A 22073-nucleotide genomic window follows, 5' to 3' on the forward strand; every position below is an offset into this window, starting at 1 on the left:
GAGATTCTGTTCTGAAATTAATCTGTTGTACTCCCAACACCTCTTGTCCCTTTTAGCCCCCTGTGCAACATCTCTCTTTTAGAACTGCACAGTCATGTTTTTTTATTGTTTGCTGAAAATACTCCAGAATTACAAACAATTGTAACTAATGATTTTAAATTTTACATTAGATATACGGGGGGGGGGGGGGGATCTTAAACATCGTCTGGGTGTTGGTCATCTGTGACAGTTACTTTATTTTCTGTGGAAAGCAACAAACGAAAATACTTTCTTACACATACTGATAGCAGTTCGTCAGGGTGAAACCCTACACAAGTTTTAAGGGGGATGTTTCTCTGGAACACCCAACTGAACGAAAGTAAAATAAAATAAAACCACATTAAATGCACCCTCACAGGAAGTGGTTGCTTCTCTCTTCTACTACTCATTCTCTTTTCTTCATTGCCAGTTTCAACCTGCAGAGAACCTACCACTTGCACAGTTAGGGAAGGGGTCATCTAAACACAAGTAGGTAACTAAAATATGAGTAAATATAAGCTTAAAGATGAATTTGTATCCTGTTGACATGCACCATTAATATGGCTACCTATAATACATGTATACACTGCACATATATATATTTAAAATATGCCAAAGAGAAAAGAAAAAAACAGTATATCGTTCTCCCCTATCTCTCCTGCTCTCCAGTTAGGACCTTATCATGTAAACCTATCTTCGCTACAACCGGTTAGCAGGTGATTCTGAACCACAGAAGAAAACGTCATCAAAACACCAACCGCACTCTGATTGATAGACCAGCTTATACCAAAAATAAATACTTCAGCATGTGATTGGCTGTCAAACACCAAAGGTATAACCTTGCACATCATCCTGTTCTCTCTGTGAGCTTTAGCAGGCTTGGAGGGGAAATCAACAGGTATGGAGAAAAATGTGCCGTAAACCCACACAGAGACCTAATTTTGATTAATATTGGGCTTGACCAACAACTAATTGCTATTTATCAAAAGGAAAGGCACACTTTAGTTAAGCTGGCCAACTGTAGTGTTAACTAATTCAAATTTTAGTAAAGCTAACTAGCATGAACGCTAGCATGGTTTGGGTTATATTACTAGAGCGATGTAAATAAGACCATAGTTACTGCAAACTAATATCATCATTAAAAAATGTGTGTATTAATTCTTTAGCATGTAAATTCTGGTTGTATTTATTTTCAAACAGTTAAAGTTAAGATCAGGTGGAGTTTAGGTTGCGCTAACTAGTGTGGTTTGAGTTTAATATTAGGCTAGTTTAAGCTAGTTTATTTGATATAATTCGATCTGAGAATATTTAAAACTGTTGAATTTATATTAATATGCTTTAAATGTTTGCTAATAACTTATAGCACTGCGCTACACATTAATATTCTCCATTCAATTAACACATTTAGCACATTTTTTATTATCTGCCTGCCTATTAAAATTGATCAAAAACCTACCTTTTAACATCTACAAACTGTTTTTGATTCAAATGGAGGGACAGGTGTATTTAAAAAAATAATCACACCTTGAAGCCCTAGTTTAACTCGCTTTATGAATAATATTTCTGTGATTTAGGTTCTTTAAGAGAATTATTTTCCTGTCTAAATGAGGAAATTTCATTTTGAACGACCTCCAGTGTGTGTCACTAATTTCTACCTGCATCCACCGACAATATCAACTGGCTGTCGTTAAATGTTAGAAAGCAAAAAGGAAGGTAGGAGTGACAGAGGGAGGGCGCAACCCCTCCCTCATCTGTACAAGGGCTGCACCCCTCTGTCCCTTTGTCTGCTTGTAAAGGGGACAAGGGAGGAGGTGCAGAGCAGGGGGCACAGGAGTGACTAAGTGACCTCTCGCTCCCCTTTCTTTTGACGCTTCCATGTTCTGTCCATTTTGTCGTGCACGTCCCTCTCCCTCCCTCCTCTTTCATCCTCTTTCGTTCCCCCTTTTTTCAGCCTGGTTAAGTCGCCATGGCTGTTGGCTTCATATGTCCTATTCTCTCCTTTTTTATACCCCCCTCTGTCTGTCTCCCTTCCCCTCCTCTCTGTCTCTCTCCCTCTCTGTTCTCACATCTTCAGCAACAGCAGCCTGGTTGCCAAAGTGTCTGTAGGACACATTAAGGCCCATAAAAGCCTAGTCTGCGGTCACACTCTTAACCACCAGTCAGAGGTAGTGTACAAAAGTGACTTTAAATGAGTCTGTGATTACCCTGGAACATGGAGAGATACTGAAGTGGCCAAGAGAGTGCGAGACAAGGACGGAGCGTCTGAAAGGGGTAGAGAAAGCACAGCTTGAGGGTGTTTCTTGACTCTCTTAAAGAGAATTGAACAGAAATGAATATTTGTTTCTCTCTTAGCTAAGAACCAAAAAGACTACCTGAGTGGAACAAGCGATGACAAGTTGTAGTGGTAACCCAAATTTACTGGCCCCCCTCCTTCCCACACCTTTTACCACAAACTGCACGTCCCTCCCCTCCTCAACACCCCACTTCCTAATTGGCCACATGCTGCCATGAGTGACAAGTGTAATCATCAGTCAAATTATGATGGGGGGGTGTAGGAGGAAGACAGGAACAGCAGAAGGTGGCGGTGGAGGGGATTGAAAGGGCGCGCTTTGATCAGAGATAGAGAGGGGGTGAGTGGGCAAACAGACAGAGCTACATGGAAACCTGCTGTCCACACACCTGCTGCTTCATAGATGGGCAACATTAGCAGCCTCAGACCTCGATGGATTATTAAAAAAGGGGAAAAAAATCACAAGACAAGCAGTTCCTTAACCAAACAACGAAAATGCTGTTGAGCTTGAACTTGAATCTTTCTTGTATCTCCATTGCTTTAATTACAGTCGCAATACAGAATAGGGCAATAAAATCACCGGGTGTGGTAACGGCACGCTCTTTGATTTTCGCTTGGACACATCAGGCCAGGTCCGTGTTATATTTGGACATAATTTGTTACTGAGAGCAGATGTTAGCTTTCCAGCCAGCTAACAAGGTTTACAGTAATTAGGAGTGCTGATGAAGCGCTTTGATTCCCTGGCTGTGGCGGCCATCTCATTAGCGGCTAGCTAGCTAGTGCTGCAGCAGGCGCTCCAGTCACATCCTATTAGGCGGCTCAATGTACACTCTGAATTAAGACCAGGAGATTAAGTGGAGATGAAAACTGTTGGCGTATACAGACACACACTATTCAGACTGTTTTTTTTAAAGACCAGAAAAGCCCATATATATATATATATATATATATATATATATATATATATATATATATATATATATATATATATATATATATATATATATATATATATATGTATATATATATATATATGTATATATGTATATATATATATATATGTATATATGTATATATATATATATATATATATGTATGTATGTATGTATATATATATATATGTATATATATATATGTATATATATATATATATATATATGTATATATATATATATATGTATATATATATATATATATATATGTATATATATATATATATATGTATACGTATATATATATATATATATATATATATATATATATGTATATATATATATATATATGTATATATATATATATATGTATATATATATATATATATATATATGTATATATATATATATATGTATATGTATATATATATATATATATATATATATATATGTACTCACTGCTATAATAATGAGCTTGTTATAGGAGATTCCTACTCAGGCACTAACCCTCCCCCCTCTTAAAAAGACCCCAAATTTTTCAAAATCTGCTAATGCTTGTGCCGATATTTTAGTGAGAGAAATTTGGTTTTAACAAAATAACCTTGTGTGTGACTGCTTTTTCAGATGAAAGGACACATGCCACAGAGAAGAGATAAAAGGTATCACAGATTTTAAGACACAGGAGTGTGTGTGTGTGTGTGTGTGTGTGTGTGTGTGTGTGTGTGTGTGTGTGTGTGTGTGTGTGTGTGTGTGTGTGTGTGCGATTGCATCCAGGCAGTGAACTATTTCCCCCGTGTTTCTTACAAATGAAAGGACAAAATGCTTCCTTGAAAATACTCCAACACAGTTTTTCCCCCTTTCTCTTCGACTCCTCGCCATTCATCAATACTCGCTCCTCTCCTCTCCTCTTCTCCTCTCTCTCTGTCTCTCGTCGTCTTTTGTGTGATGGAGTGATTATTGAGGACGTGGCTCCTGTGTTTAACACTGGTTGATGAAGTCTGCCTTTGTCTGTCTGCTCTAACCTGTCGCAACCGGGACACTGCTTATAGCAAAATCAATACACAGAGTAGAAGAGAGAGGCTGGGCGAGGGAGGTAGAGATGATGGGGGAAAGAGGAGAGGGATTGCGAGGTGGCGGGTGGCGGGGTTGAAGGTAGATAAATGCACCGAGAGTGAGACTCAGGATGAAGCAGGAAGTCAGTGGAAAGAAAAAAGGAAGAGAAACATGGAAGAAAAATTAAATGCTCGACTCTTCCATTGCTCACTGTCCGAGTTTTAAACACGGCATTTGTATTTATGTTTGTCTTGCCTGTGCAAGGCCTTGACCAAGCGCCTGATTATATCACTTGTGGTGTGTGTGTGCAAGTGTTTTAAGTGTGTGTGTGAGTACGCTTGCCGAATGGGGCAACCCCTATCTGTGTGCGACTAGCTCTGTGTGTGTGTGTTGGACAGAGAGAGCTTCATTTGCTTCCACTCCCCAGAGTCAAAGCCGATGTCAAGAGAAGAGGGGAACAACAGAGGACTGAGGAGGAGAGAAGGATGGATGGGGAGAAGGAGAGGTATAGGGAGTGTAGAGGGTGGGGGTTTGGGTGGAGGGGCAGTTGTGTGAGAGAGGCACAGCTGGGAAATGAGAAATGCTCCTCCCACCCTCCTTCTCCCTCTCCGTACCACCACCTTACACTCACACATATGGCACACACATACAGACACACACGATCCCCATCTCTTTATCCTCCCCTCAGGAAAGATGGAGTGGAGGTAGTGGTGGTGTTGGAGGAAGGAGGGGGGGGAGTGAAGGAAAGGGAGAGGCAGGGGAAATAGGAAGAGATGGAGAAGGGGACAGATAGGGGCATTAAAATTCATGGTCCCTTTTTTTTTATTTTCCCTGCTGAAAATCAATAGTGTTTACTATGAATGAGTGGAACAGTGGACAACAGTGGTGCCGGGGGGACAGAGAGACAGAGAGGAGGAGGAGGAGGAAGAACAGAGTAAGGGTGGGAGAGGTAAAGACGTGGAAGGGGAGACTTTATTGCGATAGGCAGAAGCACCGGAGGCCAAGGTTAAAGACCAGCAGGGGCAGCGAGACAGAAAAAGAGAGAAGCACAAAGTAAATTCAGTTGTCTTCTAAAACAGACATACTGCCTTGTAAAATGCATATTTATTGTTCTCCTTCATAATAATGTAATGTAATGCAAACCCTTACAGTCCCCGCACCAACATTAGATGTTTGGCTGGCTTTACTTGTCCACCTTTCCATTCCTCATTCCTCGCTTCAGCTCACTCTACCTTTCAAAGAACTGTGTGTGTGTTAATTGGCAGCCCACAAACACCACTGACATGGTCTCTCCCCCCCCAACTTACACATCAACACACATACGAGCTGCAAAGCAGTTCACACTGAGTTGTTCAGCAGCCCTGACCCTGTTTCCTGCTGTTGAAAGCCTAGAAGTTCAGGATGGCTTACCAGTGTTTTGATTAAGCACTGCCAGTGTGTCTCACACCACTTGATCAAAGAAGAACAACTGTGTGTTTTTTAGCTGTTATAACTGCTTGTATCCTCCACATTTTTCATGGCAATCAAAGCTTTAAAAAAAAAAAGTTCTGCTGGCAAAATTCAGTCGCGAAAGAAAACGGATCATTTAGGATTGTCAAGTTTTACTTCCAAATTACTGCAAAGTTTTTTTTCCCTCGCACACAAAAAGGCATTTTTTTGTTTTTTGTTTCTTTATGGTTTTTTTTTTCTGTTTTACATGCATGGTATATCAAACTCTCACCACGGAGTCTTGGGTCTTTAGGCTGTTTTGTGTTGTTTTCCGTGCTGGATCGCTTGATTTGTGAGTGTGCGCTTATGTGCTGGCGCAGCTATCTTATGCGTATCTGCCTCCCTGTCATTCTGCACACAGTAGTGCTCCTGTGCATATGGAACTGTGAGTGTGAGAGAGTGAGCTGTGCAGGGGGTGATATATATTCAGGCAGCTCATGCATTATGGAGAGTGAAGGTGAGAGCGTCTAAATGTGAACTGCTGGTATGTGGAGGGTTCAGGGCCAGTCTTACCGAGGCCTTTTGTATTAGCATAGCATCTCCATTTCAAATCGGCCTGTCAAAAACCAGCAGCATGTTTTATTCAGCAACAGATATTGATCACATTTTATGCATACATGCCAAATGTATATTGCATACTAAACCTGCACCTTTGGTTTGTTTATGATGCTGCTTTGCAAATATGCTGCATAAAAATGTAGATGTTTGTTATGCACATAAACTTGGGGACACCTCAGTGATGCAAACTGTATGTTTGTTGTTTTTGATGTGATAATTGGATGCAGTAATGTAGATGAGGCCCTGATCGAGGTGTTTACGTAGCAGTCAGAGTGCATACCCGTGTGTGTGGACACTGCACTGTCTGCAGGGATGAGAGGAGTTTACCGAGGTCAGAGTGGCACGGTGGTGATTTCCAGTGGGCGTGTTTTAATGCAACGCCGCAAACTTCAATTCCTCCATCCACTTACAGAGCCTCCAGCTTTGTGGTTAAAAATTACTTCGAGTCACCCTTATACATTAACAGACAGCATTTCACTACAGCAGCTGCTCTTTGTCTATCAACATGCCTTTTTTCCCCATTAATATTATATCTGTATGCATTAAACTGGCCCGAGGCCATCTCTGCTTTTCTATCACATGTCGTTTTTTTTTTTTACCATCACACTGCATCAGTGCCGCACTAAATCTCTCCTCTCTAAATGACTGGAGTGAATGAGAGGTTGGTCTCGGTATACGGGGGAAGAGGACAATGCGGGCTTTAGCTGTGCTAGAGCTTCCTTTTTCACCCTTTATGAGATGAGGTGGCCCATTTGCTGAATGGGACGTGAAGAAGGTAACAGCTGATTTGTTTTGGAAATGCTTTTTTCCCCCCTTCTCTTTCTTTTTTTTTTTCTTTTTTCCAGATCACATGACTTTGTCCTCAAACTCCTCGCTTTCCAGTAGACCCAGGTTTGATTCAGTGTTATTTTGGCTGTCTTCTACCTCCTTGAATTTCTTTTTTCCCCCAACTATCTTGTCCACCCCCCATTCTCTCCCTGGTCCCCCCAGCCCTCTCAGTACTCTGTTCCCTTAGCGACTGTTTCCAAGGCGCCCATTCCCAAGGGCTGGAGGAGGGGTCCAGTGATGTCATCCATGCATAACTGTATACCTGTAATTGATGTCCAGCTCTCCCTTCCTCTCTGTCATTGTCACTTATTTCTTTCCTTTCTACATCTCCTCAGCTGCTCTTTGTCCCTACACAAGTGTACTTTCATATACACTTTAGGACATTTCTATGTTAAACAGTAAAGTATGGACCGCATATTTTTACCAGCACTGAACTGGGTGGAAGGGTGGAATTCCAATAAAATATCGCAGATGTTTGTGTCGGGGTTTGCTCTCTCACTTTAACAATTGTTACTCTTTTTTTTTTCCAGATTGCCCTGATGACGGCTTATTCTCAAAAGCCACTTGTCATCCTCAAAAATGATTTTAGGAAGTCTAGTTATTGGTTTGTGCAGGTTTTCTGATCGCTTGCATGCATTTCAAGACCAGACAAGTGAGATTTGGACTTTGGTACACACTACTCTTAAAGGTTTTAAAGCCCGAATAATTAAAAACCTCTTACTGTTTTCTATTTAAAGGATATTTGCTACCTGATACTGTGAACCACTGTGGAATTAGGGCTGGGCCATATCATACCGTTCACGGTAATACCAGTATAATGTTGGGCAACAATAAGAAAATGAAATATCGCGATAGAATATGGGTAAAACATTACGGCTATATTAGGCAGGCGCCTCGCGGAGTGATATGTACTGTGCTTCAACATAATATTACCGTACTGTGTGTGTATAACCTCTTTTTAAATTTTGTGGATATTCTACATGGTTATGTTGAGGATATGTTGGCCAATTTTCACTGGAAATGCCTTTTGGTTAAACTGTCAGCAAGGAATTTGCATTTGCACTGTTAAAGTTTTAGATAACTTTAATGCACTTAAAAAAGCTGCTTGTTTAAGTGAAAATACATTGATGTTTTGTTTTTTTGCACTAATAAAGTTGTGGAGTTGTAAAGTATTTTGTCTAGTGTCAGTTATATCGTCAGTTATATCGTTTTCGCAAATTTTCAAATATATATATATCATGATAAATATTTTTGGTCATATCGCCCTGCTCTAGTTCCTACTGTAATCTGTAAATTAAAATGAAACTATACAGTTTAACCCCGGGTACGCTGAATTCAGCTGTTTTTTTTAGTTTTTTAACTTTGCACCACAACTTTCTGTGTAAACATCCATATTTTAATATTTTTTAACACTCACCTTAATAAAGATGGACCTTGGTTGGACTACAGTAGACTAACGTGAAATTATAGAAATAAAAATTTAAAAGACTTCCAAGTTAATGATTTGAGATCAAACCACATTTATGGTATGCTTTATAAAATTTATTTTTTTCATTAATACAAAATGGATTTGTATTAATGCTATTCAGCTGTATTCGTGATACATTTTCCTGCAGTTTCGTGATTTGCTACAGTATATTTCACTCCCGCTACATTTGTGCGCTTCCCCCCTCCTCCCCTCTTTCTCTTTTTGATCCTCTCCCTGCATCCCAAACCACGCTTCCACCATCTCCTCTCTAGAATAAAATTCACTTCTGATTGAGAAATCACTCTGGTTTGTTCCACATTTTGATTTAGAGTCACGAGTGTTATATTTTAACACTATGAAACGGTCACACTTATCTTTTCGCTAGCTGTTAAGAGACAGACAGTTGAGCTGCCCTCTGTCTACAGTGTACATGACTCTCTACATCTGCTCCATGTTTAAAAGGTCATTTGTCAAACCTGACATTTTCTGCCCTTACCAAAGGTTTCCTCAATATACAGCCCGGCTTTCCCATTCAGAGTTTACGTTCTGGGTTTTTTTCCATCTATTTGTTTTCTTTTGTATAAACCTTTTCTGACAATACGTTCCTCTTCGGTGTCAAAAAATATCAAGAGAGTAGGAGGCTGAATTCTATCATCTTGTAATGTTCAATAAACTAAGAAATGACAGATGTGGTTCAGTGTGTGTGTGTGTGTGTGGGTTGCCTGGGTAATGGGGCCAAGGACTGCAAGAAATGCAAGTTTCAACGGGAAGTGTAGTGAGTGGGTAGGCACACACTCGGGGTCTGATTAGGGATTAATGTGTGTGTGTGTGTGTGTGCGTGCGTGCGTGCGTGCGTGCGTGCATGTGCGTGCCAGCAGGATGTTTTTACTCAGCACAGGTTGTCACTATCCTGTTTCCCCCTGTGTGCCTTTTGTTCCTCCCCTACTCCACCATTTTGGTTTTTGTCTAGGACAAAAAGAGGCCCCACAGCAAGGCCCCCTACCTGAACACCACCTCCCTCCTGACATTTTTCAAAGCCCCCTCTCTTTGGCGCGTGCGCAGACACACACATACACACACACACTCGCTATTACAAATCCTTCTCTTCTTTCAAGTTAAAATTCCACAATGAAGGGTTTTTGTAGCAATTTATCAAATGATATGCAAGTTTCCATATTATATACACTGTGTATACCACAGTCTATGTCTGCTTTAGTGTAGTTGTAGAAGAGCACAGCAGGAAGTCAGCCAAGCTATGCATACATGCATGCATAACTTTCTGTGAGTATCTGTTTGGATGTGTGTGTGTGGGGGGAATCGATACGGTAAAGTATTACAATATTTTTGCAATATTGCATCGATATTTCCATGCGTCCATTCTCTGCTGCTTATTCAATGAGGGTGTCTCCAGGGGCTGGAGCCTAACCCTGCTGTCATAGGAGGAGAGGCGGGGCATGCCATGGACCGCTCACCAGTCCTTCGCAGTTCTGTTCTTGCTGTCAAGGCAAGAGTGCTAACCAATGCGCCACTGTGGCCCCTGTATCAATATTTCATGAAATAAAATAAATAAAATACTTTGGGAATACTACGAATAAGACGGATCATCTCGCCTGATAGGCAGCAACTTTTCTGCAAACTGACTGAATGCCGTTATTCTCAGAGAGATTGCTGCAGGTCTGCAAGTAACTGCAGTCTAATTCATAAACACAGACAGATTGCCAGCATGGTGCCATCAGTCTGAATGAGTCTTTGTCAGTGAGCACAACTCGAGGGGACTCAACTCAACTGGCTGCCAGCTGGTTATATTCCTATAAAACAGGAAGGTTGCTGTGCACAAATGTAATATTTAAATGTGAATTTCTGTAAGATGTAATTGCCAATCAGACTGACTCCATTTTATGGCAACATTTATGGCAGGTTTCAGTGACGGTGTCAGCACGCTTGACAGTCTCATTGTATTGTTGTTGGTTAAAACAGACAAAGTTTGACAAAGTTTGACTTTGAGGAAAAAAGGCGATTAATCGCAGTGTATGTTACCGCAATAGGAATATGTCTCTGACGAGTACCACCTCTAGTAATTAATATGAGAGTCAAAGGGGTGTGAGAATTTAAAAAAACAGAGAATCATGTTATTTTAATAGATCTGTGTATCTGTGGCTCTTGCAGCTGGCAGAAATGACAGTTTTCTCTGGCCAAGTTTTTGTCCGTGCCCTGGAGTCTCCAGTTTGTGGTCGCTCGGTGTGTACTTAGCTAATGTCTTTTTCAGTCTCTCGCCATCGCTCTCTGTTCAGCTGTGTGTGCTGTGGTGACGGGAGGGCACTGGATGGCTCGTTGAATGAACTCTGTGGTTGTGCTGACAAATCAATGATAAAGAGTAATGACATCAACAATGTAATGCATCTCCTTGTGCTTTCATTGACTCGCCCTCGCTACCCAAACCCCCCCAAACTCACCTCTTAACGTTTATGCCACCTTGGCTCTGTGACTTCGCTTTGCACCATAAACGATGTTTCTGCCTCTTTATGTTTTGTCATTATATGTATCTTTTATCTGTGTCGTTTGTTTCTCTCTGTTGGTCTATCCTCTCTCCCTCCTTCCTCCCTCCCTTTCTCCCTCTCTCTCTCTCTATTGATCCAGTCATAGTTTTCTCAGTCTTCACAGTACTGGGCCGCTCTAATCAATACAGATAATTGTCTGCTCTCTCTCGATGCCAAACATAGTCTCCCCTTCTCCCCTCTCTCCCTTTTTATCAATGAACCCGGGTCTTCCCTCACTCCTCCTCACCCACCCAGCCTTCTCTCCCTCCAGACGGGGATTCCCCCTCCCCTAATGACGGGAGATAACCTGCTTTCTTTACCGATTTTTCTCCCACCCGCCCTCCCCCGTACACACACATACACATATCCCTGCCTCGCCCGCTGCCTCCCTTTCCTCCCTCGTTCATCGATTACCGTGAGAGTCGGGGCCCGGCCTGCCCGCCCTACAGATGTAAACACACACAGAGCTCGTGTTGTGGTTTAGTTGCTGTTCAGCCTCTCCTGGTGCTCTGGCCTTTTGGTTAATTGGTGGGATTCAACCGTTTTTGGTAGGTTACAGCACCTTTCTGTGCCCAGGATAATGCTAAATGGATTCACCATCTTGCCCCGTGGTGAAACCTGACCTCTGATTCGTGCCATCAAGCCAGGCTTTGACCATGTAGAAGGCTGCCGTTGTCTCGTTTCTTCCATTGTGACTTGCTTTAGGGTTTGTAGAGGAATTTGTCTTGGAGAAATTTCCGATCTGTGCAGAATCACCAAACTTTTCAAATATGGAAACTTTCAGTATGAGGAAGAGCCAGCAGTGGATGGAAATGGTGCACACTGTATTAATAATCAGCCTAAGAACTGAAATAAGAACATTTACAAATGTAAGTAAATAAACACATACTTATTAACTTAATATTTAACATTCATTATATAAATATTAAATAATAATATTAACTAAAATAGGTTTTGACAAAATTTGAAACAGTGACAAGTGGAGCGAACAGCCACAGTAGGACCCAGTGCAGCATTCATATTCTGTCTCTACATATGAAGTCCTGTGTGTTTAATAATGCATCCACCCATCCGGCCAACCAGGCAAGTTACAGGCCTGCAGGTTAGTGTACTCTGTGTGTGCGCATATGTGTGTATCTACCTACCTACCATGCATCCAGTGTGGAGTATCCATCACAAGTCTCTGATGTCTCCTCTATCTCTGAAGTCAATCTGGAGCGGCACATAAACACACAAAAGCAATATCAGTGACAATACATACATATATACACAGTATACATAACCAATGTTTACATAAACATGTCATATCCACTTAGATCTGCTGAAACTGATAGCTGAGGCTGTGCTGTATTTCTTTTTGGTCTTTTTCCACGAGAGGGGTAAGTGAGATGGAGCTGGAACAGATAGAAACAGTTTCAGGTTAAAAATAAGATGATGGGAACACAGAACAAATCATTTCTGTTTGAAATGTGAGAGTGTTTCCGGAGCTTTATGAATATGTTTGCGCATTGGCGAGTTGCCTGTGCGAGCGTGCGTGTGTGTTTGTTTGGGAGCAGGCTAGAGCGTGCGGGTGCGTGTGTACATCTGAGACAAATACAGTATGTCTTGAGGCTAGGCTCAGGTTTACACGTGTGTGATCAGAATAAGCAGGGCTTTAAAGGCCAGCAGTGCAGTGGAGACGGAGGTGGGTGGGAGGGGAGGGATATTGTCCTGGAGGAGGTTTGTGAGGTGGTGTTGGTGGGGGTGGGGGGGTGTTAGAGCTGGGGTTGGACAGCAGACAGCAGGGATCTTCCTCACCCCCAGGGAGTTGAACCTACAACCCCTAACCTTTTTCTAGCCCTCTGGTCATGGACTTGAACCCTGTAACCCCCTGATGGACAATCTGTTCCTCCTCTCCCCAGCCTCACTGCAGCACTCTGCATGCCATTAACGGATAAAAAGGGTGCGTGTTGTGTGTATGTGTGTGCATGCATCTGTGTGTGTGCTCACATGCAAGAGTCAAGTGTTTGGTCCCTTGGCTTTGACTTTGACATTGGGTCTTGCTCCCTGTTCATCCACTGCTTGTCAAGAAGAAGAAGCGGTGGAAATAGAGGCAGGGAGTGAGACGGGGTTTTTTTGTTTGTTTGATTTTTGAGTTTCTAGTTTTGAAAGCTTCTGTAAAATTATATTTTATTTTATTTTTTTAATTGAATTTAAAAAAATGGTCTGTGGAGGCCTTTTCTGTCTCTCAGCGGACCCTAGCTCCCCCAGCGTCCCTCTAACCAGGACAGAAGCAGAGAGGTTTATGTATGCTCGGACCCAGCTCATTCTTCACCTGTCAACAAAATCATCCTAACAAAAAAAAAATACAAAATGGGGATACAGTAATGAAGAGGACAGGAGGGGGAGGTGGCAGTTAGTGAGACAGGAAAGATGAGGAAGAAAGAGCACAGAGGCTGATATATTCCTCTCAGCCTTTTTTTCCTCCTTTTATTTCTCCATTTCTTCCCTTGTTTGTGTTTGTGGGCTTTGCTTATCAGATCCCAGCTCCATTCAGGGCCTCAGTCAGGGGAAGAAGCCAGACGCCTCCATCTCTCTTTCATTCAATCTCTGTCTCTCTTTCCCTCTTGCTTTCCTGTGCTCTCCCTCTCCTAACCTTTGAGAATAAGAGCCTTGAATTTGAATTTCAGAGCGACCTAGCGAGCGAGAGGAGGTTTCGAAGGAGGAGGAGGGTGAGGAGTAAGAGGGTAGGGGTAGCCGGTGGAGGGGGGGATGTTGGAGCTGCGGTCGTTGAAAAAGGGCCTGTTCAGCGCGTCCCCCGGCCTACCCCCTCAGAGTGGCCCCGATCGATACAAACTCGGAGCAATAAAGCTTTCCCCCTGTCATCTCTGCAGAATACAAAGCAGAATAGAGAGAGGGAGAGAGAACGAGAGGGAGAGAGAGAAAAAGGGGGAGAGAGAGAGGTGAAAAGCTGTTCCGCTAGCCAGACCAATTTCCTAGCCCCCCTCCCCTCGTTCGCTTCACCACCACCTCCCTAACACACCATCACCACCACCTCTATCACCCCCTTTCCTTACCTCCTTCTTCTTATCATCAGTCTTTCACCCCCCCTTCTTTTTGCACAATATATCCCCCTGACTGTATCGCTGAACAGCTATCCATAATAAATACAGCATAAATTAAGTATACAATAGATTCCCTGTTTGCCCAACTATCAGAGAAAGACAGGTGAAGGTGGAGGAAGAGAGAAGGGGGAGGAAAAGTGGCAAAAATGGTGGTGTGAAGTGGAAAGAAGTTGCTAAGGAGTGGGGTGGATGAAGAACTGAGAGGGAAGATAGTTATAGCAGAGGATGAAGTGTGTGTTTAAGGGGGGATAGGGACAAGGTAGAGAAAAGCTGGGGGGGGGGGGGGTTACAAACAGAGAAAGATGGATGTAACAATACAGGTAGAAAGGAAGGTGGAGGAATATTGATGAGGTGGAGGAAGGAGCAAAAATGTGTGGGGATGTCTGAGGCAGCCATGGAGAGGAGACGGAGAGGTGAAGGGGGTCAAACAGCAATCCCTTGAATTGAGAGCCAATTACTGTAATTGTAATCTGGATTCAAAGCATAGAGACGCAGCAGTGACAGGCACAACGGAGGCAGCCGTGAGCACATACATGCACACAACGGACAAAGTGTGTGTGTGTCCACATCTCTGCATGCTGTGTTGATTGTTCTGTGAAACTGCAGTTGTGAGTGCATTTTGTGTGTGTGTGTCCCATCTCCATTCTTCTCCACTGAATGGCAGTGCAGGAGTCAGCCTGCCAATCAACTATTGTACTCTTGTCAATTTAATAATATTTCTGAGTGCTGACCTCCACCGCGCTGCAGCCATCGCTCTATGTGCTTGTGTATTTCTGTGTTTGTGTGTGTGTGTGTGTTCCTATATATTTCTGTCTCTCCCTCTTTCACCTCAGTCTAACCCCCACCCCTACCTCCCCTCTCCGACTCCCTCCCCCGGTCTCTGTCTCTTATTTTCTCCTTTATTAGAAGAAGATAGTGCGAATCCTTCATCTCTTCTTCACTAATTCTCTCCGTTATTGTCCCTCCGTTCAGCCCTCTGTCTCTCCGCACTCCTTCATTCGTGTCCTCCTTTCTTTTCTCATGATCTATATCGCTCGCCTCCTTTTTAAGTCGCGCACCGGCCTCCTTCCTGTCGTTTACCCTCATGCTTTTGCTTTCTCTCATTCTTCCTTTTGGCTTGTATCACCTCACATCCATATCTTTGCTACTGTTTCCTCCCCGGATCTCTTCCCTCCATCATCTTATCTCAACTTCCTGGTCCTCTCTCCCTCTCAGTCTCTTTTCACTTTCTCCCAGCCAACTCTTCCTGTCTCGTTTTCATCATTTCCCTCCCCCCTTTTTGCTTTTTCATCATCATAGGCCATATTTAGGCAACTCTGTGTCCCCCCCTTATCTTTCCTCACCCTCCCTCACTCACTCCATCCTTCCTTCCTTCCTCATCCCTCTCTCCCTCCCTCCACCCTGTTCGTTCCCTGGGGAGGTCAGTAATAATGGTAGTGATGGAGTGAGAGAGGGAGGTGCGATTATTGTCTTGTCGGGAGTCAGAGGAATCGATCGGCCCAGAAATATGAGGCGCGAGAAAGAGCCGCTGTGTCAGATACAATAACCACCCGCTCCCGGGGGCTTACACACATACACACGCGCACACACACACACAACATACAGGCCCGCATTCGACACGAACATACACATTTATTTGGTTTGACGCAAGTGCAGACACTGACACGCACACTCGTTCGTACCATCTTTCTTTTTCATTAACGCAACGCGCACACATCCCTCTTCTTCTGTGGTGGAGGAGAGCAGCGAGGCAGCCCAATCATCTACATGCTTTGATCTGAGATAAAGCATAGAAGTAGATCTGTTCTGATCATTCTTCATGCACAGATAAAGGGCAAGGCGAGGAAAATCGCTCACACACCTTTCACTCACGTAGCTATAAACAGACATAAACACACACATACGTGCGCACGCCACACACACGATCACACTGAGACCTTTCACTGCTGTTGCCTGGCAACGTGGCCGAATGTCCAATCCGAGCAGAGAACAGTGGCCAGTGATGTCACAGCTGCTGCTGACCAGCAGGTCTGAGGGAGAAAGAGGCAGGAGGAGAAGAGAAAGTTTGAATTGGTGAAAGGAAAAAAAAGATGGGGGGGGGGGGGGGGGGGTGTCACAAAAAAAGAGAGATGGGTGATGATGACAGGGTTTGAAGGAAAAGAGGAGGGACGTATGAAGAAGAGGGCAGGGTGACAGGGGGACAGGTGGACAAAAGAAATTGCCCCTAGAGGTAGTGGTTGCCATAAAGTAATTCTGTCTGTATGTTGCGCTTCTGCACAACGGTCTGTGTTGTCCATGTAAGTGAGCATTTTTTTTGTAAAGTGGCCTCAGTGCTCCTTGATCTGGTCATGAAGCCGGGCCAAGGGAACCCAGTCCCTCCCCTGCAGACCCTTCACTCCTGCACCGAAAGAAGCAGAAGAACAAGAAGAAGAGTGGGTGAGAGGCGGAAAGATAAAGATTTGAGCTTCAACCTTGGTAGCGCCGTGGGAGAGAGCGGTGTCTGTCTAGACAAACCCGGCTCCCTATGGGCTGCCGAGATGATACAGAGAGAGGAGGGGGAACAGTGTGAAAGCAGGATGGAGGGGCAGAGGGGGGCTAGAGGAAAAGGAGCAATTGAGAGGTATCAGAAACAGGAAAGGAATAGGTGTTGCAAAGGTGTAGGCGGCTGAGATGGTGCCGGTCCCAAGGTAGCCAACAGTGTGAGTGTGTTTTAGCCCCTGCCGCTTCTCGTACAAAACCTCAACCTCTGTAGTCTCCACACTGCTCGACCTACTGTTTATAATCCTGCTACTCCTCATGAAACTGCACACCACACACACACACACACACACAATACACAATACACAAGACTGGATTCTAAATCTCTCACCTTGTATAATAAGAGTGTTGCTGTTTGACTGTGTGTTGGCTTGGTGGGTCCATCACTGAGCCGTGCTCTGTCCCCGTCTATACGAAGAGGAATATGATGGATTATATGAATTAGAGCCAGTGTGTGTGCTCCAAGCCCGAGGCTGCACTAGATATAGGAGGGCTGAGCCATGGAGGGATGCTGAACTGGTTTGGCGTCCTCAGAATCGTCCCTGCAATGACCCATTATACGCCGTCTCCTCCCATCCTGCTTACCCCAAGCAAGTTAACATGCTTTCTTCAATCTTTTTATCCCACTTTGCCTCCTCTCTATTGCTCACCTTTATTCCTGTCACTGTTTCACAGCTCCTTCCTTTTTCCTTTACTATTCCTCATTTACCCCCCCCCCACCCCCCCCCCACCCCCAATCTTAGTAACCTCCAATCCTCCCTCGCTACTTCTCCCTAACTGTCTGACAGTGAAGTGATTGATGGTGCTCCAGAGAACTCAGCCTCCCCTTATCCTCCTCTCCGGGGTCCCGCTATCAGATCGTGTGTGTGCATGTAACTGCGTGTTTGTTTATTGTCTTATAAACTTAACTTCTAGTGGTCGACAAAAACACGCACCAAAATATTGCACATTTGGTTGTTTATTATTATTTATTCAGTTTTCGCTGTTAGCAATAAGATGAATATGTAATTGCTGCTGGTCCATTAATGCTATGTGTTGTCCCCATTATGGCTAAGATTGGGCTTTCTTGGCCATTAACTGTATAACACACACACACACAGAGCACATGATTCACCATCCGCTTATTAGGGCTACTCCAACAGCACTCCTGTCACACACACATACACATAAAAACACACAAAGACACATACACTGGTAGTTATGTGCGTAGATTGGGGTTTGAACAAAGGTCACGGCCAAAGCCAGGGTGCCTACATGACCTCTGACCCAGTGGACCGCCTCCTCCGCGACGCGCAGTCTGTCACTGTCCTTGGACGAGCCTGTTGGGTCGGTTCCCTCACAAACAAACCCTCCTTCTCTCACCGCTGATTACTAACAGACACGCAGATCTGCTCTCCTAATGAAGGCAGAGCTGTGTGCTTCAGATAAAACTGAAGGTGTGTTTCAGGCCTGAGTGTCGGTTTGGTGTCCGGTCTCAGAAAGAGCCAGCAAAAAACTAATTTATACACATCCTCGCATTCTTAGTTTTATTTGATCATCTCGGGTGGTTAAGAAAATGATAAAGTGTCCTTAATATGTAGCAGAGGGATTGATTTTTCATGTTATACAGTTTATTTTCTGTTGAATATCTAATTTAGATAAATAATCATTTATTAAATGATCTTGTATATTTGGGAAGTTCTTTACCCATCACACCACAGTCTTGATCCTGATGTGATCTTTATTGTAACAACATATATGGACAGCTGTAGCCTCAGTCTCTTTTTTTTTGTGATTCAGGACAAATTCAAAACTGTGTCTCTGTATAACTGAGCACCTCCAGTGGAGTGCTGTATGCACTTCTTACTGTGCATCTATCCAGGAGTACATTGGGCTGTTGTAAATCACCACATAAAGTATTTATAAGGTTAAACTTGGGAACTCTGCTGCCGTTAGCTTTTGAATTAGTGAACTCGGACCAAGGGAGAAGGACGGGGAGGGGAGCGGTGCTCTGACTTCTCGTCTGTGGATGGTTCGTTCATCAGCTTTAGAGAATCAAGAGTGCCACCTTGTGGTCGCTTCATCCTGCTGCCAGGGCAGCACGTTGACACAGATGTGAAACCGTAGGCAGTATTAATGCTGAAACACGCTGATCTGCTTCCATATGATCATTCATTGGACTCAGATTTTCACTTATTTACCTCTTAGTATTTTAGTATTTAGTATTTATTTATTTATTGTCATTGTCAAGAACAATGAAATTGCGTTTGGGGCTTCCATACAACCCCAAAAAAAGAAGAAAATAATAAATACCCCTTAAAACCCAAAAGCCTTTTAATCCTTGTGGGCGACACTGATAACAACGCGTATATAGTTTATCTTCCATGTTCCACATTCGTGCCACATCTACCCATCACGTGTAGAGATTCACGTTGTGGGTTTCTGTGGTGTAGCACTCACTGTGGCGTGGTCAGTGGTACAGTGAGTGTTGTGACTGAGTTTTTCCTTCCTCTCGGCTTAGAGTGGAGCTGTGGTTGTTATACTTAGCTGAGGATGTCTCACATCTTCTCTTGTTGGTGTCGACCTCCCTCGACAGACCACCTTACGCCCACTGGTGTACTCTCTAATGGCAGTCCCAGCGTCAGACATAAACATAGATATGACCGGGGCGCGGGAGCCGTGACTCATGGTAAACTGATAAAACTGCAAGATCTGGCGTAGAATTTAGGGGGGGGAACGTGATCAGCTGAGTTTTGGAGAAGTTTTGATCCTCCGCTGGGTTTTATAGTATATAAATCTATCATAGAGTCGTCTGTGATGTCAAACCCGCTGTTTTTCTCCTTTGTGTGTGTGAGTGTGTGAGTGTGTGAGTGAGTGAGCGTGAGTGTGTGTGTGAGTGGCTGTTTCCAGCCGCGCCATCACTTTCCGACGGCACCAATCATCCCCCTCCTTTTCAACTCCTCTATCTATTCGATCTCCTCGCTCACTCACTCACTCTCTCCCACTCTTTAACCTCTTGCGTGTCTCCAATTTCTTTTTTATCTTTTTTGTATTTTTCTCTCCTCTTTGAGAACAGTTCCTACTCTTTTGAGGCTTACTTCCTGTGTGTTGCAGGATGTGGGGAGGAGGTGGGGCTTGGGGGGTGTGGACTACTGTCATGTGCATGTGTGAGCGAGAGAGAAACAGAGAGAGAGAGAGAGAGAAGAGAGGGGAAGAGTAATTCAACCATATGATTTAATACACTCCTCCTTTTGGTTAGAGAGCGACAGAGAGAGGGAGAGTGAGAGTTATTCTTTAGGTCGCGTATACGCTCTCTCGCAGATATGACCAAGACAGCGGCAATAGCAGCAAAGGACTTCTCCAGTATGTGGTTGCCAGGTGAGTGACTGTCTGTGCAGCTCTCTATCGTTGCTGGCCTTCATTTACCAAGACCAATTAAGCTTTGCGTGAGTTAGAGGGACGTGTGTGTGTGTGTGTGTGTGTGTGTGTGTGTGTGTGTGTGTGTGTGTGTGTGTGTGTGTGTGTGTGTGTGTGAGAGAGAGATTGTGATATGCTGTTGATTAATGCCAGTGGGTCTAACAAGCTCAGCTAATTGGGGAACATCAAAGGGTGAGAGGTGGTACGAGGGATGGAGGGGGGGTGGATGGATGGATGGATGAGTGGACGCCTGTCTCTTGCATAGGGAAAGGTCAGACACTTCACCAGCCCGTAGCATGCCTCTGTTTGTGTGTGTGTGTGTGTGTGTGTGTGTGTGTGTGTGTGTGTGTGTGTGTGTGTGTGTGTGTGTGTGTGTGTGTGTGTGTGCGTGTGTGCGTGTTTAAACTGAATATTGAATGCTAAATAACCTTGAGGAAAATGTAATGAAAAGTTTATTTGAAGAGTCTTTTCTAACATTCAGCTAATGAAAGGCGACTTCTGCAGCTCGACTGTGTTTCTGTACTGAGATTACTTTTCATTGTCCATCATCAAAACGCTTTCTCTCCAGTGATGAGCGCCGTTACTTGTGTGTTCACTTTACAGATGTTTTTTCTGATAAAGTGCATCTTTAAAGCTGGAGGATACTTTGTGTTTGTGTGTGTGCGATGGAGCGTTGCATTGATTATTGCTCATTTTCAAGTCTGTCAATGAATTCCAAACTCTCTGATTTAAGGACAGTTATGTAAAAAAAACCTTTTTTTTAGCCTCAGCATTTACAAATAATGCGGAGTAGGAATAGTGTAACTCTTCCTACTCTGCGTCTGGGTGGTCCGCTCAGCACAGCCTATGAGAACAGGCAGACAAAGTCTCGGTTGACCGACGACCTACGAGAGATCAGCAAGCAGTTAGCTGACTCACCCGTTACCCGAAATACAATTTCTAAATGTCAATTAGCTCACATTACTCAGTCTTTGTCGTCGAGATAGAATTTCTAAAAAAATATATATATATAAGATCTGTGATGTTCACGGTTTATCAGTGAGTGATTCACGGCACAACATTCACAGAGTCACTCCTTAACCTCATGTGGTCACTGCTGTGACCTCTGGGAAGTTACTCTGACCAAAGTGACATGTCCTTCTCGCAAACTTCAACAAACGGCACATCACGCCAGATTATGTAACGCACAGCTTCACAAAGGTGCACCGGTGTGGAAAGCCAGTGCGGTAAACATTCGTGTATATCGGGAATAATCTTGTACAATTATTTTTGATGTGTCACCTCGTGAGCCGTGTTTAGGTTTTCTGTAAAGTTAATCATTTTTGCTCATTTTAAACATTGAAAGTAAATGAATGAGGGAAATTAAGTGTGGAAATTTGAAAGCACTCAGTCTTATTAATCTGGTCAAAGTACATCATTGCCATCCGTAAAAAAAAATTATTTACACTGTGTAGAAGTGGGAAAAAATGATTTTATGGGCATTATGTGGTGGTGACCTTTGTCTCTCAGTTCCAGCAGCATTTGGTTACATTCATGTGTTTTATTCACTTGTATGAGGCATTTTTATGTGTTACAAACAAAAAAACACAACAATAGTAACTTAGATTAAACAAACGACCCAAACTGACAAGAGCAGAGACCCTCATGACATGTTATGGCCTTGTTGTGGCATCCCAAATTTGTTCCTTCAGGTTCTCACTGTATTTGTTTTTTCAGCTTGAGTTCTTCTCTTGATTCCTAAATCATCGTTTTATTATTATTATTATTTCTAATATTATTAATATCTGTCCAGCCCCATATTTTATCATTACTATATTAACAATTTAGACACTAACATGTTCTTCCTGCTTGTCTCATCCTGGC

General features: G+C 43.3%; 1 protein-coding gene across 3 annotated transcripts in view; it reads left to right on the forward strand.

Moving 5' to 3' along the window:
• The window catches only part of pou2f2b (POU class 2 homeobox 2b), a 76550-nt gene that overhangs the window by 32895 nt on the left and 21582 nt on the right, over nt 1–22073 (forward strand). The window contains exon 1 of one of the 3 annotated variants that reach the window (XM_085423342.1): nt 19992–20171. The exons of the other annotated variants lie outside the window; for them this stretch is intronic. Within the exon in view, the coding sequence (XP_085279468.1) occupies nt 20117–20171 (55 nt within the window). The 5' untranslated portion in view covers nt 19992–20116. Of the gene's footprint in view, nt 1–19991; nt 20172–22073 lie in introns of those variants that run through there. 3 annotated transcript variants of the gene reach the window in all.

The sequence above is a fragment of the Rhamphochromis longiceps genome, linkage group LG11 (genome assembly GCF_057381845.1).
Source record: "Rhamphochromis longiceps isolate RC_006_pf linkage group LG11, R_longiceps_female_GT1.1, whole genome shotgun sequence".
NCBI classification, from domain to species: Eukaryota; Metazoa; Chordata; class Actinopteri; order Cichliformes; family Cichlidae; genus Rhamphochromis; species Rhamphochromis longiceps.